We start from the raw sequence: 15,421 nt of genomic DNA, 5'->3' as shown, positions 1-15,421 counted from the left end.
AGAGCAGTCTCTTCTGGTTTCCCAGGCTTGTCTGCCTCTCTGAAGGTTTAGCTCTCCCTCCCACGGAATTTGGGTGCAGAGAACTGTTTATCCGGTCTGTTTCCTTCAGGGTCCGGAGGTGTCTCTGGCAGGGGTCCTGCCGCTCCTGGGCCCTCCCCCACGGGAGCCCAGAGGCCTTATACAGTTTCCTCTTGGGCCAGGGATGTGGGCAGGGGTGAGCAGTGTTGGTGGTCTCTTCCGCTCTGCAGCCTCAGGAGTGCCCACCTGACCAGGCGGTTGGGTCTCTCTCTCACAGGGTCTGGGAGCAGAGAGCTGCTGCAATTATATATATTGATGCAAATTCGATTTTTCTTTCACAGAGACCTACATGTTGATTCCAGTATATCTTTCTTTTCCCTTTTTAAAAGAAAATGTTTCCTAGTTTTGCAGTGCAGTTAACCAACGGAACAGTTTTTTTTCTCCTTTTTTTATTAGATATATTTCTTTATTTACATTTCAAATGTTATTCCCTTTCCTGGGTTCCTGTCCATAAGGCCCCCTACCCCCTACCCCTCCCCCATACGGGTGTCCCCCCCATCCACCCTCCTTACCGCCCCCCTCCAACATTCCCCTGCACTGGGTTGTATTCTTCAGTGCAGGAACTCCAGGAGAATGAACACAGGAGGCCTGGTCAATGCTGATGACTGTATCCCAGTAGCAGAATAAGGAAAAGAAAGGTCAACATCTAGAAAGAAAACTATTGGTTTAATTTTAATGAAATCATGTATAGTGTACTCGATAAAATTTAGAACGTAATTGAATCTTATAATATTTGCAAATGTGCACAAATACCGAACACATAAAATTTAAGAATCCCATTTATTCTAGCTCACTATGTATCTATAAAATGAAAAGGTGTCTGATACTCCTTATTCCCTAAAGGAACCTTCAGTATGTGACCTGCATGTGATGTCCAGCTCTCCTCTGTCGTTTCAGCTGGTCATGTTTGTGCTGCAGCTAGGCAATGCCACATTCCTGCTTACGGAGCCAGTGATCAGTGCCATGACCACCGGCGCTGCCACCCATGTTGTGACGTCACAAGTCAAGTATCTCTTGGGAATAAAAATGCCATATATATCTGGACCACTGGGATTCTTTTATGTGAGTTTTCTAAGTGTCTCTGTTGTTTATATAATCTGGGTGTATGTTTCACAAAACTTAATTTAGCTTACTATAGTACTGAGAGTTTTCTGTACCACAGAAAGTTGGGTTTAAATTTTCTTTTTTTTTTAAAACATAGGATGGTTTAAATATATTTGGGGGTATGAAACTAGTTTAATGAGTACAATCTACTGACTTTGGAAATCATTCCTTATAGTGAATAATTGAATATAAGTTGGGTGTTTGGTGAGAAAAAAAATAGCTAGGTGGTTTTGGGAGTCAGATCTGTTGCCAAGTTCTAATGAAATCCATCTACCAGGCTTTTGATCCACTCCATCACATTCTTTCAGAACTGTGAACTCCAGTAGGGATCAAAACAGAGGTGTGGTTGGTTTTGGTGACTGGGGCCCAGTAATAGACAATCAGCTACTAAAATCTGTCTGAATCTGAGAAGAATGACTGACCAGTTTCAGCACATTTCCATAATGACATTCCATCACTCTTGTTGTCTTTGGAGACTTGACTTAAAACCCACAGCTGCCTAGGGCTTTGCATTCAGTTGGAACTTTACAACAACTACAGCAAATATTCAAGTCATGGCTTCACTTTACTTAGGTTTATGCATTGCTGGGTTTTATAGCAAGCTCTGTGTCACCCTTAATCTTAAAGCTAACTGTCTGACTAAGCACCCAGATACATGGACGTACAATAATCTACTGGTCTAATTTCTGTTTTGGAAGTAATGGCTGGTACTTCTCAATTTTCCATGCCCCAGCAGAGATTCACTTCATGTGTGTATCATTATCTGCATTATTGATTTTTTCTTTTTTCTTCTTGTGTGTATGTGTTTTCTCATGTGTGGGCACATGTGTGAGGCGTGTGTGTGTGTGTGTGTGTGTGTGTGTGTGTGTGTGTGTGTAGGAGGCTACGCTTGACTTCAGTCATTTCCCTCACTTGCTTTCTATCTTATTCCATGTGCCATACAGGGTTTCTCCCTGAAACCTCTGTTCATGAGCATGGCTTCTTTAGCTATCCAGTTTGCTCTGGAAATCCGTTCTCTGTCTTCTAAACACCGCAATTACAAGCGGGACTCCCTTGCCTTCCTGGCATTTATAAGGTTTGGGGATCTGATCTTTCTGCCTGCATGGTAAGCACTTTAACATCTGAGCAATCTCCCGAATCCTACCAGTTATTTAAAACAGATTTCAGATTTTAGAAGTTCTCTTATCAAAGTGGTATAATGTTTCCAGAAAATTCTACCTAGAAATTTCAACATATTGGTATCTCACTCCACCTTTATCATTCCTGAGTCTGGTTGTTACTGTTTTTGTTGATGTTGGTGGTGGTGCCTTTTGTTTTTTTTTCTTTTTTTTTTGTTTTTTTTTTTTGTTTTTATTAACTTGAGTATTTCTTATATACATTTCCAGTGTTATTCCCTTTCCCGGTATCCGGGCAAACATCCCCCTCCCCCCTCCCCTTCCTTATGGGTGTTCCCCTCCCAACCCTCCCCCCATTGCCGCCCTCCCCCCATAGACTAGTTCACTGGGGGTTCAGTCTTAGCAGGACCCAGGGCTTCCCCTTCCACTGGTGCTCTTACTAGGATATTCATTGCTACCTATGGGGTACCTAGGAAGCACAAGGCCCTGGGTTCGGTCCCCGGCTCCCCCCCCAAAAAAAAAAAACAAAAAAACCGAAGCCTTTTGTTTTTAATAACATAATATCAAGCCCTTTGGATGTGCAGCTGGACATAGGAAGATAGTAAAAAAGAGAAATGCTGTAATTATAGTATAATCTCATAAGTGACAGGAAAAATGATTCTAAATACCATGCATACACATAGATATGGAATTTTCAAAGACTTAATAAAAACCCTATTTTTTTTAAGTGTGAGAATGAGAGATATACGGAAATCCTCCTTAGTGGCACTGTACACGTTAGAGTTTGGGATGTTTGCTAGCACTAAGGAGAAGAGTGTTTTGTATGTACTCCTGAAGCTCAACTTTGAGTATGTAAAATAGAAATGACCAAATACACACAAATAAACACAAATTGGAATGAATGTCATAAAATTTTGTCTGGTGATAAAATAGTAAGAAAGGCAGTAACTGGTGGTGTGGTGCTGCAAGCCGGCTCTGGAGTTTTCTTGCTTAGGTAATATCTGTCTCAGTAATTCATTCATTGCAAGAAAGTTTAAAATCAAAACAAGAAAGCTGGAACTGCGCCTGAAAGCAACATAATTTCATGCTCCAACTCAAACAAAAGCAGACCAGAGTAGCTGTAAGCCATTAGATGACTGGCTAAGAGTTAAGACCTTCGGTGACTCCCAGTCTACAGAACAAAATCAAATTGGAGAAGATTCTGCCTTGACCTGCCTTGCAATAGACTGTTAATCCACATATGTGCAGAGTAGAAAGCGCACATGGGTTAGAACTGAGCCCTGCTTGCGTGTTTCCACGTATATAGATGATCCGCTCATCTTTGTTTTCAGAAGTCTGATAAAGAAACAGGCCACACTGACTTGGAAGTGACATTGTTCCCTGCTACCCCAGCTGTTACTGTGTAGACATGCTCACTGAAGCATGTGCAAGTGAATCCCTTCTCATGAGGTGAAATGCAGGTCACTTTATCTTATCTAGATCAAATGCTGTGGCACCTTTGAAGACCTTTTGTAAGATCCTACACTGGGACTGACTCACAGCCAGGTACATGTGTAGGCTGCAGATTTTATTTATTTATTTATTTTTATTAACTTGAGTATTTCTTATATACATTTCGAGTGTTATTCCCTTTCCCGGTTTCCGGGCAAACATCCCCCTAATCCCTCCCCCTCCCCTGCTGTATGGGTGTTCCCCTCCCCATCCTCCCCCCATTGCTGCCCTCCCCCCAACAATCACGTTCACTGGTGGTTCAGTCTTAGCAGGACCCAGGACTTCCCCTTCCACTGGTGCTCTTACTAGGATATTCATTGCTATCTATGAGGTCAGAGTCCAGGGTCAGTCCATGTATAGTCTTTGGGTAGTGGCTTAGTCCCTGGAAGCTCTGGTTGCTTGGCATTGTTGTACATATGGGGTCTCGAGCCCCTTCAAGCTCTTCCAGTTCTTTCTCTGTTTCCTTCAATGGGGGTCCTTTTCTCAGTTCAGTGGTTTGCTGCTGGCATTCGCCTCTGTATTTGCTGTATTCTGGCTGTGTCTCTCAGGAGAGATCTACATCCGGCTCCTGTCGGCCTCCACTACTTTGCTTCATCCATCTTGTCTAATTGGATGGCTGTATATGTATGGGCCACATGTGGGGCAGGCTCTGAATGGGTGTTCCTTCTGTGTCTGTTTTAATCTTTGCCTCTCTATTCCCTGCCACGGGTATTCTTATTCCCCTTTTAAAGGAGTGAAGCATTCACATTTTGATCATCCGTCTTGAGTTTCATTTGTTCTAGGCATCTAGGGTAATTCAATAGGCTGCAGATTTTAAGTTTACATTATTCAGTGATTGGTGGATGCGATGCTTTTTTTTTTCTGACAGAAAATTTTAAAAATATGTTAACTCTTGCTGCTCTGGGTCAGAGGACCCGGTGTTCTCAGGCTGGTCAGAAATGAGAATTCTTTGTTCTTGGTTCGTGTGGTAGCACTTCTGTGTCAAGAATTGTAGTGATCCAAGACCAGAATGACACAAACTAGTAATATGAGTACTTGAGAGACTAAGAAAGGAAAAAAAAATAACATGAGTCTGAGGCCAGTCTGTAATGTATAGTGAGTTACTGACTAGATTGAGGTAAGTAGTTGAATTGCCGGCTAACCCATAGTGCATAGTGTGACTATCTGAAAAGAAGAAAATGTGGTAGTTGAGTATTAGTTTGTAAATTAATCTGTACTCAATGGATACTTTTACTGGGATAGTTGAAAAAGAGTTTCAGGACAGTTCAGTTGAATCTGGTGATCAGAATGTAAATTCAATCTTGCTCCTGAGTATTTAAGCTGTACCTGGAAGAGGAGGCCTGGACTCAGCATCGCACTGCAGAGCAGGTAAAAGGCCGTGGTCATCTGGTCACAGTGGAGGAAAGTCAATGGGCATCATTTGGGGGACTTGCTTTTTAACTACTTCCTTCTGAGTTTCTTATATCCTTCTAGAAAGCTAACCAGGTTGTGGGGAGAAAAGGATCACACCTTGTCACATAAATTAAAGTATAGAATAATTTATATAATGAGCCTGTCACACATCTTATGGCCTGGGACACTGGCTTTTATTTTTTAAAAACCACATTTAGCTTATATGTGCCATAATTCATCCCGGCAGTATTGATCTTTACTGTCCATTTTGAGAGAAAATATTGTTTTCTCCTTTTGTTCTGATCCTTTGTCTGCAGTAGATATTTCTGCCCGATGCTACAACTGTGGGTACCCCAGTGCCTCCTTCCTTAGGGATGCCAACTTGTGCAATAAAGAAAAGTCTGTCATCTAAATTGAATTAGTAATACCTCTGTCCAGTGGCCTCTCTGGGCTGGAAAATGTACTCACCTCAATGGGACACTTTTAGCAAATGATTTAATTCAGATCCATGAAGTGCTATGGCATTAGTATCATATATATATTATATGTATATGTATCATATATATGATATATATCATATATACATTTGTATACATGCATTTATACAAACATATATGTAATGACTATATGCTATATGTAATGAATATATCATATATAATGAATACACCATATGTATACACTTACACTTATATATGTGTGAATATACCATATGTATATACACACACTTACATATGAAGAGGATTTAGTGTAGTCACTTACAGGTTGTGGTCCAGCCAGTCCAACAACAGAAAGGCCAAGCATCTAATAGTTGTTCAATACAAGAGGTTGATTATCATAGTGATTCTTCAGTTTACATTGAACTCCCGAGGAAGTAGGCTTTAAACCAGTGAAGGCATTCCTCAACATCAGGATAGTTGAACTTGACAGCAAGAGTGAGCATAAGCAGGGAAAAGCAAATTTTCTTTCTTCTATGTCTTTTCTGTAGGCTGGCACCCTATGTATGCTATTTGGTTGGTGGCTTAATCTCAGGGAGCTCCCAGAGGTCTAGATTAGTTGTCACTGTTGGGCTTCCTATGGTGTTGCCACCCTCTTCAGCTCCTTCAATCCTTCCCCTAGCTCTTCCATAGTGGTCCCCGACCTCAGTCCAATGGTTGGCTGTCAGTATCTGCATCTGTCTCAGTCAGCTGCTGGTAGAGCCTTGCAGAGGACAGCCATGCTAGGCTCCTGTCTGCAAGCACAGCATTGCATCAGTAATAGTGTCAGGGTTTGGTGCTTGCCCATGGGATGGATCTCAAGTTGGTCCAGTCACTAGTTGGCTATTCCTTTAGTCTCTGCTTCATTGTTGTCTCTGCATTTCTTTCAGACAGGAATAATTCTGTGCCCAAGATTTTAAGGTGGGTTTGTGTGTCCCCATCCCTCCACTGGGAGCACTGTGTAACTACTGGAGGTGGACTCTTTAGGTTCCATCTCCCCACTGTTGGTCATCTCAGCTAAGGTACCTGAAGATACAGCTATATACTGCTCCTGGGCATATACCCAAAAGATACTCTACCATTCCCCGAGGACATGTGCTCCACTATGTTCATAGCAGCCTCATTCATAATAGCCAGACACTGGAAGCAACCCAGATGTCACTCAATCAAAGAATAGATACAGAAAATGTGGTTCATTTATACAATGGAATATTATTCAGTTATTAAAAATGAGGACATTGGGGTTGGGGATTTAGCTCAGTGGTAGAGCGCTTGCCTAGCAAGCGCAAGGTCCTGGGTTCGGTCCCCAGCTCCAAAAAAAAAAAAGAAAAGAAAAAAAAAATGAGGACATTATGAATTTTTCAGGCAAATGGATAAAACTAGAAATTAGTATCCTGAGTGCGGTAACCCAGATCCAAAAGGATACATGCATGGTATGTACTCACTGCTAAGTGGTTATGAGCAAAAAAGTACAGAGTACCCATGATACACCCAACAGACCGTAAGAGCAAAAAAGTACAGAGTACCCATGATACACCCAACAGACTGTAAGAAGTTAACCAAGAAGAAGGATCCAAGTAAGAATGCTTCAATCTCACTTAGAAAGAGGAACAAAAATAACTGTGGGAGGTAGAGACCTGGGTGGCAGAGGGGAGGAGTAGGAGAAAAGGGGGGCAGGATCAGGTATCGGGGGAGAAAGAAGAGAAGGCCAGAGGGCTAGATGAATGAATGAAAATATTCAGTTGCCGAGGGTGTGGGACAAGGATGGGAGGATCCTTTAGAAAGTCCCAGAGACCTGAGGTGTGAGAGGCTCCTAGGACTCTATGAGTGAAAGTAAATATTTGTGCTGTTAGTGAGAACTTATCCTGAGACTTGAAGACACACTGTATTTTAAAATGTGTTTACAATTTCCCATTGATTCAGCCCTCAATCTCTTCTGCAATTGTATTCTCACCTAACATATTATGTGCTATACTGTCATATTTATTTAAGATAAACAGAAATAGCCATGTTCGAAGGGTCACTCTGTCTCGGGGTCCTGGTTCAGCAGTTAAAGTGTCTTGTTCTCATCTTTCTGCAGAGTCAGGCATTTGACTCATACGTGAGTTGGCTCCCCAAACACATAACAGAGAAAACCTTAATTCTTTAAAATGAAAAATGCTTTTTAAAAAAAAAAAACAAAGGATGATGGAGTGTGTCTTTAGTAGAAAGGGTGTTTACCCGGAGGGCATAATAAAAATGACAAAAATTTCTCTATCGTATTTGCACATGTGGATTTCCTTGCGAAGGCACCAGTGTCGAGCCCACACCAGCCTACGGGAAGTGTGGCAAAGATCATTTCACCAGCCTGGCTCTGTGTTTCTTCTAAACACTAATGCACAGTTCAAGGGAGAAGTCAAACTTGGCAGTCTTTCCAAGGAACCTTCTTGAAAAGTTACTACTTTCAGCCTTAGAAATGCAGACTTTCTGAAATGGAAAACAGTTCCCTGTGTGCCTACACCCCAAAGTACAAGCACCGCACTGCTCTGCTTTGCTGTACAAACTAACCCAAGAATGTTAATAAAGTGGAACTGAAACGTCAGAAGGGCATCGGGGCCAGCAAAACATTTTCCTTTATAGAGAATGAGATCACAACTAAGTGTGTACACATGAAGTTTATATTTGGAGAAAAAAATCTACTTCGAAGATACAGGCCCTCTGGGACTCCAAATCAAGAATACACTTTGGTGGCCTTTGAAAGACTCCGTTTTCTTTGCATATATCATGCTGATTCTGTTGTCAGTTGCACAAATGCCAATATACCATAAAAATGATAGGACAAATTGAAAGGGAGAGAAGCAAAATGTTTATCTGTAGTGTGATTTAGTCAGTGGTGCTGTGCATGTGAATATGGAGTAATTACATGGACATTTACAATAAAGGTCACGTTCAAATTTTAAATCAGACAGCAAATACTTTTGCAACTTAACCATCTTGGGCTAAATGCCTTCCATCCCCCACAGTTCACTGAAAAAATGCACCACCACAAAACCCAGAGCTCAAGTAATTCAAATTAAGCTTATTTTTTCTAAACAAGGGATGGCTGGGTGCCAGGTGGGCCTTGGTATGCTTGGCTGAATGTTTGGTCCAAGAGAATTCTGTGTGCCCATGTTGTCTCTAGCTGCTTGACATACCGCGTTTCCCATTTCTGGCCCGAGACTTCATTTATCCCTTGACACAGAGCAAATGGATCTAATTCTTGTATAAGATACAGTTGTTAATGAGAAATTTAAATGCATGCATGTGAAAATGTATAGAATGATTTTTTTCTCTCTTTTCTGGTGCTTTCCTTGTACTAATGAAAATGTAACCTGAGACTGATATTCAATATCTTTCTCTTTTATTTTGGTATTTGTGTCCACTACTTTGGGGCATGGAATTATAAGAAGCTTATCGGTACTGAGTTTAAAGTATTTAATAAGGGAATGGTATGTAGACAAAGTTGATAGGAGGCATCCAAATCTGAGAAGCAGGGAAACTTGTTTGGACATTAGTTTGGAAATGATGAAAGATGGGTTTAGAGAGCTGTGAGTTTATCAGGAACTTGGATTCAAATATCATCTGATTAAAAGCATCTCTGAAGGGAGGTAAAGAGAGGTATATAGGTTGCATAAGAACACAACATTCTGGAAATGATTTTATGATCTCCATACAATGATAAAGAAAGTAGCACCCGTCCTTGATTAAAGATCTACTAGAGTAGGTTGATTCAACACTCTTTGTTGACAGATTAATAAGCATTGAGGATCCAGGGATGAATACTATCCAGGTTGTCCCTGAGGAGAGATAGGAAGTTTGGTAGATGGTTACACATACAAACTGAAAAGGATCTCTTGGAGCTTGTTAAGGAAAAATGGGTCATTGCTTGAAAGAAATGGTATGATAAGGTGGGTGGAGAAACTTGTACTTAAGGTAGTTATTACCTCTGTCCTGATACACTACTTTCATGGGAAACATGGAGAGTAGAGAGAGTCCCATCCATGGGCACAAGCTTGGTATGGCGGAGCGGCAGACAAACTAGCTCTTTTCTTAAACGCCTTTTAAGTGGAAGTCAGAAATTTTGTGACTCTCTTCTTCAACTCTTACATTTTGTTTACAAGATTTATCCCAATGTTCCGAAGGCTTTTGTTGGCTATAGCAGTATTCCACTAGATGGATTCTTCAGTAAACTGTATTCATTGTGAGGCTTTCTAGAAGTTATGTGATTAAAATGTTTGATGAGTCACACTTCCTTCAATAGACATTCTTCCAAAAATGGAGGGAAGGTCGCTATTCTCAGACATATATTTTTGTACAGAGATCATGCCAAATGTATTTTCTGTCACAGAATGAGCACATGTAATAAGCATGTGTGAATGTTAGCATTTTTGCCCTCTGGAAACAGTCCTGGCCTTGTGGTTGGTGACTAACTCAAAATCAAATATTTAAAATTAAGACCCGTAGATCGACAGTTATTAGTTTGTGCCTACTATTCAAATAGTGCTGACACACAGCAAAACATTCTGGGTTTGGTGTCCCTTAGCTGTTTCCCGAGTGAAATGCAACCTTTTTCATGACAGAGACTCAGAACAGAGATGGCACAGGCTTAGTCAATGATATGAAAGGGTTTATGTGTTTCGTTTTGCATGGAAGGATTTATTCAGGTGTTCTTTGTGGCCCCTTTGTAGGTAGTCCAGAATTACTAGGAAAAAAAGATTATTAATGTTGTTTTCATACTTTAAAATACTTTAGTTAACTTTTTCTCTTATATATTTTATTGTAGTAACCAGGATGCTAGGAAAGGAGAAGTTTTGGTAACGGGTATTTTCAGTTGACGGAATATTAAAAAAAAAAACCCAGTCCATTACAATTTTATCACCTGTTATTTTCTAAGCGTATGAGATTGTTGTCTTGTGTCAAGAAGCTTCATATGTGAATGAACACTCTGGCATTTTTTTTTCTGTACATGTATGTCCCTATACAGGGTCTTAGAGTCTGAGTCATAATTGTGCAATGAAAGCAACCCAGTGGGTGTGGCTCCAGGGAAGCCTTTTACTTTTTTAGGTAACTCATGCTATGAGGTTTTTCTGCCTTCAATTTTGCTTTATTCTTATACAGTCTTAGTTGCTAAACATCTGTTTATTTAGATCAGGTTGATCATTTCAAAGATAGATTGCTTGGAATTTGCTGTCATGGTAATTTTAATATTCATCTCGTTGCCTTCCACAAAACAGAACATCGATAAGCATGAAGGGGTGCAAATGTAACTACAAACCCATCCTGGGCTGAGCCTTAGTTCTCACAGTGAGAAAAGAAGGCATCTGTATAGGATTCAACCTTTCTTGGTCTAATCCTACTCCTGCTCCACGATATCCCATTTGAGGTTTATCATTACTTTTGCCAGGTTAGAACAGAATATTAATTCACTCAACAATGCTACTTGAATCTCTGATTTCAGACATTATTCAAGGAGTTGAGAATCCATCACTAAAAAATAGGCAAAATTATAAAAAAAAAAGGTCAGCTCAGTTAAAAAATGTGTGTGTGTGTGTGTGTGTGTCTGTGTGTGTGTGCATGTGATTGTATGTTTAAAAGTACTTTGGCAGTATTTCAGAGAAAATAACATATCTAAATAAATTAAATGTAGCAATGTATATGCAAATGAGTAAGTCATTTTAATTCTTTGAATTGTCTCAAAATGGATGTGTTTATATAAGTATTTCCATTCTATGCTAAAGAACAAATAATATTATCATCTCAGAAGTTCTGAACTAATATATTAAGTGGATCAGTCAGTCCTAATGAACTTGGTTATTCATTCTGCACAGAATTGCTATTGCTTCTCTCTGAACTCTGAGAAGCCATTGACAAACCCCGTTAGGAAATGTTTGTTTGTTTGAGAAAGGATTTCTCTCTGTAGTCCTGGAACTCATTCTGTAGACCAGACTGGCCTTAAACTCAGAGATCAGCCTGCCTTTGCCTATTGAGTGCTGGGGTTAAAGGCATGTGCCACCACTACCCAGCTCTAGGAATTTTTATTAACTGATGGAGAGGGCATGTACCAGATATCAAGACAACTGGACTTATAGTAGAAAGAAATTTAGCATATATTTAGGATCCCCAGGGCTCTGCTGAGTGATCGTATAGAAATTCCTTGCCTCCAGCTTGGCAGCATCTGCATGTACCATTCATGTCCCATAAGCTGTGACTTCTCCAAGTAAGTCCACATGACAGTCATTAGGACTCCTCCCAGCCTGCTTTTATATTGTGTTCTTCATGCTCCGAGTTCTTGTTTTAATGAGTCTTTGCTCCCCCCCCAGTCCCCACCCCCCTCATGTTCTTCTGGAGCATCTTGTAAGACATGCTTTGTTTGACGAGCTCTCATTTAATCCAGACAGACAATAAAACCCCTGACGGGGGTCTCATTCCTTTCATTCTGGGGTGGTCATTTGTATCACTGCAAACACATGTTCTCAGACTGCACATTACATAAAAATCTGGTATGGGATGGGAACTTCATTGTCATGGCATACTTCTAATCTCCTGGGGAAAGGCGTAAAGAATAATGTAAGTGCTTTAAGACATTTGGAGGATTGGCTCTTGGGAAGAAGAGTCTCAATAATCTTCTCAATTATCCTCAAACCACTGGACAGAGACATGGATTTTTGAAAGAAAATTTTGGACACTCGCTTATGCCCATCCTTATTGGTATGTATCATACTGAGAAAAACTTTATTTAAGGAAATTATTTTGAAAATGTAATTAATTTATTCAAATGTTATTTTGTATGACTGGGTGCTTTGCCTGGATGTATATCTGTGCACCATGCACCTGCAGTGTCTGCAGAAGTCCTGAGAAGGGCATTGTATCCCTCTGAGATTGGAGGGTCAGAGAGTTCTAAGCTGCACTGCGAGTGCTTGGAATCAAACTTGGGTCTTCTAGAAGAACAGTCAGTGTCTTTAACCACTGAGGCATCTCTCCAGCCTCCTGACTTTGGATTTCTATCTTGAGCTCTGAGTCACTGGTAAAAAAGGACCCAGTTTCTTCAATTTCAGTAAGCAGTTTTTATCATAATGTCTAGTGACAGGTAGGAAAAGTGTTATCTATGTCTCACATAGCGATCTTGCATATAGTGGAGAATTCTCTTCTGAGTACAACTGAAATGAGTAAAACCACTTGCTCCATATTCTGTGGTGGGTTTCTAAATGTATCAGGCTACATAGTGAGCAGTTTGCTACTATTATTGTTATTGTCATTATTATTATTATTGCTTAAATATATATAGTATTGTTAAAGTGCACTTTGGACAACCGAACATTACCTCAGTTGTTCCCACGCAGTGAAGCCTCCATGCATGTTCTTGTCTAAATTGTTAGGAAGTTAGTGATCATGCTCAGTATGTATAATTCAGTATGTCTAAGAAGGCTGGAAGAGACACATTAGTATACGCACATGCAAAATAAGACTTAAAAATATCTAAATCTGGTTGCTTGATATCAAATGCTTATAAAGAGCAAAGGTTAGATTTAGGTTGGCTATTTTTTCACCTTCTCACACACTTCAGAATTACTTAAATTATACCCTATCTCTTTATGGCAGTAGACCTGGCAGGTAAGCAAGTACTCACAAGAATTTGTATTATTGAGCAAACTATTTCTCCTACTTACTTGAATGAATACAGACAGGTACTCAACTTGATGCATGCAGTTTTTTTTTGAAGACCAAAACCTTACACCTGCTTTATTTCTTATATTTAGACCCTTACGGATTGGAAACATCCTTTATTAAATTCATTATTACATTCTAATCTTTCAAGGAATACTTTCACAGACACATTTAGAAATAAAGTGTACCAGTGGCCTGTCTAGTTTCCCTTATATACTGGGGTGTCTGTGGATGACTGACTTATACAAATACAGCTTCATTTTGGTTCACAGCTCTAGAGACGGGAAGTTCAAGTGTCCAATCCTGGTGCTTTTCTCAGTTTCTAGTGGGGTTTACATGCTGCTTCAGCTTATGACTGATGGTGGGACGTATGAGCAGATACATGCTAGTGAACCAAGTAATCCAGTCTCAGATAGTAAGGCTCACTCTTCCATTCACAGTATGATGCAATATCTTCCATTCATGGAGATTTTGCTCCCATACCACAAAATCTGCATACTAGCCTCCAACTCACAATGTGGCCATAGCAATGGACTAAGTTTTCAACACATGAACTTTGTGGCAATGTACTAAGATGACAGCATTCCTTGAGCATGGAGGTTTTTAATTTTTATTCTTTTCCTTGACTTTACACTTGAAATGTATTTTTTGCCAACTTGAGTAACAACATCGAATATCTAGTATTCATGTGTTATTAGCATACCTTATTCATAGTTACCAATGAGTTGTTTGAGGTTAGTGTATTTTCATTTGCTTGTGTGTGCATGTGTGTGTGTGTGTGTGTGTGTGTGTGTGTGTGTGTGTTTGTGTATGTTGGTGAATGCACAGGCATCTGGAGATCAGAGGACAGTATCAACTGACCTCTGCCTTATTTTCTGAGACAGGGTTTCTCACTGAATCTGGAGCTCAGGAGGGCATCCAAGCTGGCTGTCCAGTATGCTCCAAAGTCCTTTCTGCCTCCCTCTTTCCAGTGCTTGGGTTATAGCACATGTCATTGCTCAAGCTCTTTGTCGTGAGTTCTGGGCTACTGAACTCAAAGTTATGAGAGCTGTCTCCCCTGTCCTATGTAGGCTTCATGACTGTATATTCTCAGGAACCATGGACTCCTTTGCACCACAGTTGATGCATTTACATTTGATGTAAATGCAAACTATGTCCAGAGACTTCTTCCCTCACCTCTCCTTAGCCTGTTCAGTTCTTGTTTCCTGGTTTGAGGAGGGCTACACCCATGGCTCACACATTCAGTCATATGCTTCCACTCAATCCATGTTATTAGCATCTTGTACTAATTGATTAGTTATTAGCATCTTGTATTAGCTGATTAATTAAATACCAGTCTTTGACTGCGTGTGTGTGTATGCGTGTGTGCACACGTGTGCATTTTCCCTTCCTGAGTTTATTCTTTTCCCTATCTTTGCATCATCCAGTCATCGGGAGTTGCTTGTTTGCTGTTGTTGTTGTTTGTTTTTCTTTTCTGTTTTGTTTTAAGAAAGCATCAGCGAGTTTCCTTAGGGTCAGATTTACATGCTGGCGCTTTCCGGGCCACCCCGATTTTACTCCTTTCTCGTCCCTGTAGATCTATGCGTATGTTTTTGAGAACATCAAGTCTGTCCAGCTGGAAGCACTGCTCTTGTCCTTGCTGAGCATTGTTGTCCTTGTCCTCGTTAAAGAGCTGAACGAGCAGTTTAAGAGAAAGATTAAAGTCGTTCTTCCTGTCGACTTAGTTTTGGTAAGTATGCAATCAGCAAAGCTTGGCTGCTTTCGGGGAACGGGATAATCTGCAGAGGCTTACGATATTTTCTACAGCAACCCACCGCCATTCCTGTGTCTCATTAATGAAAGAATAATTTGCAAGGATATACATTAATGTAAGAACAGGAAACAGTTTGAGTCAACATTTTTAAAAAGGAAAGACACATGTTTTCAATTTATATAACATTTCTCATATGCTTTTAATTTTTTTTATAAAAATAAGAAAAACATATCGCCTGAGATCTTATAGGAGACATGTCTAAGAGTGAGTCCTAAATAATACTGGATATGATCTGGTGCAAGGAAATCAACTACGATAACCTGTGCTATTGC

At 40.3% G+C, this 15,421-nt stretch overlaps 1 protein-coding gene across 18 annotated transcripts in view; it reads left to right on the top strand.

Moving 5' to 3' along the window:
* The window catches only part of Slc26a7 (solute carrier family 26 member 7), a 138,013-nt gene that overhangs the window by 61,057 nt on the left and 61,535 nt on the right, over window positions 1-15,421 (top strand). For 12 of the 18 annotated variants that reach the window (XM_087547872.1, XM_087547868.1, XM_087547873.1 and 9 more), the window contains 2 exon segments: window positions 976-1,140; window positions 14,913-15,065. In XM_087547872.1, coding sequence (XP_087403998.1) covers window positions 976-1,140; window positions 14,913-15,065 — 318 coding nt within the window. 18 annotated transcript variants of the gene reach the window in all.

This window comes from Rattus norvegicus, chromosome 5 (assembly GCF_021556685.1).
Source record: "Rattus norvegicus strain SHRSP/BbbUtx chromosome 5, alternate assembly SHRSP_T2T, whole genome shotgun sequence".
Classification (NCBI taxonomy): domain Eukaryota; kingdom Metazoa; phylum Chordata; class Mammalia; order Rodentia; family Muridae; genus Rattus; species Rattus norvegicus.
Note: the sequence above shows the minus strand (reverse complement) of the source record. Positions and strands in the feature narration are given on the sequence as shown.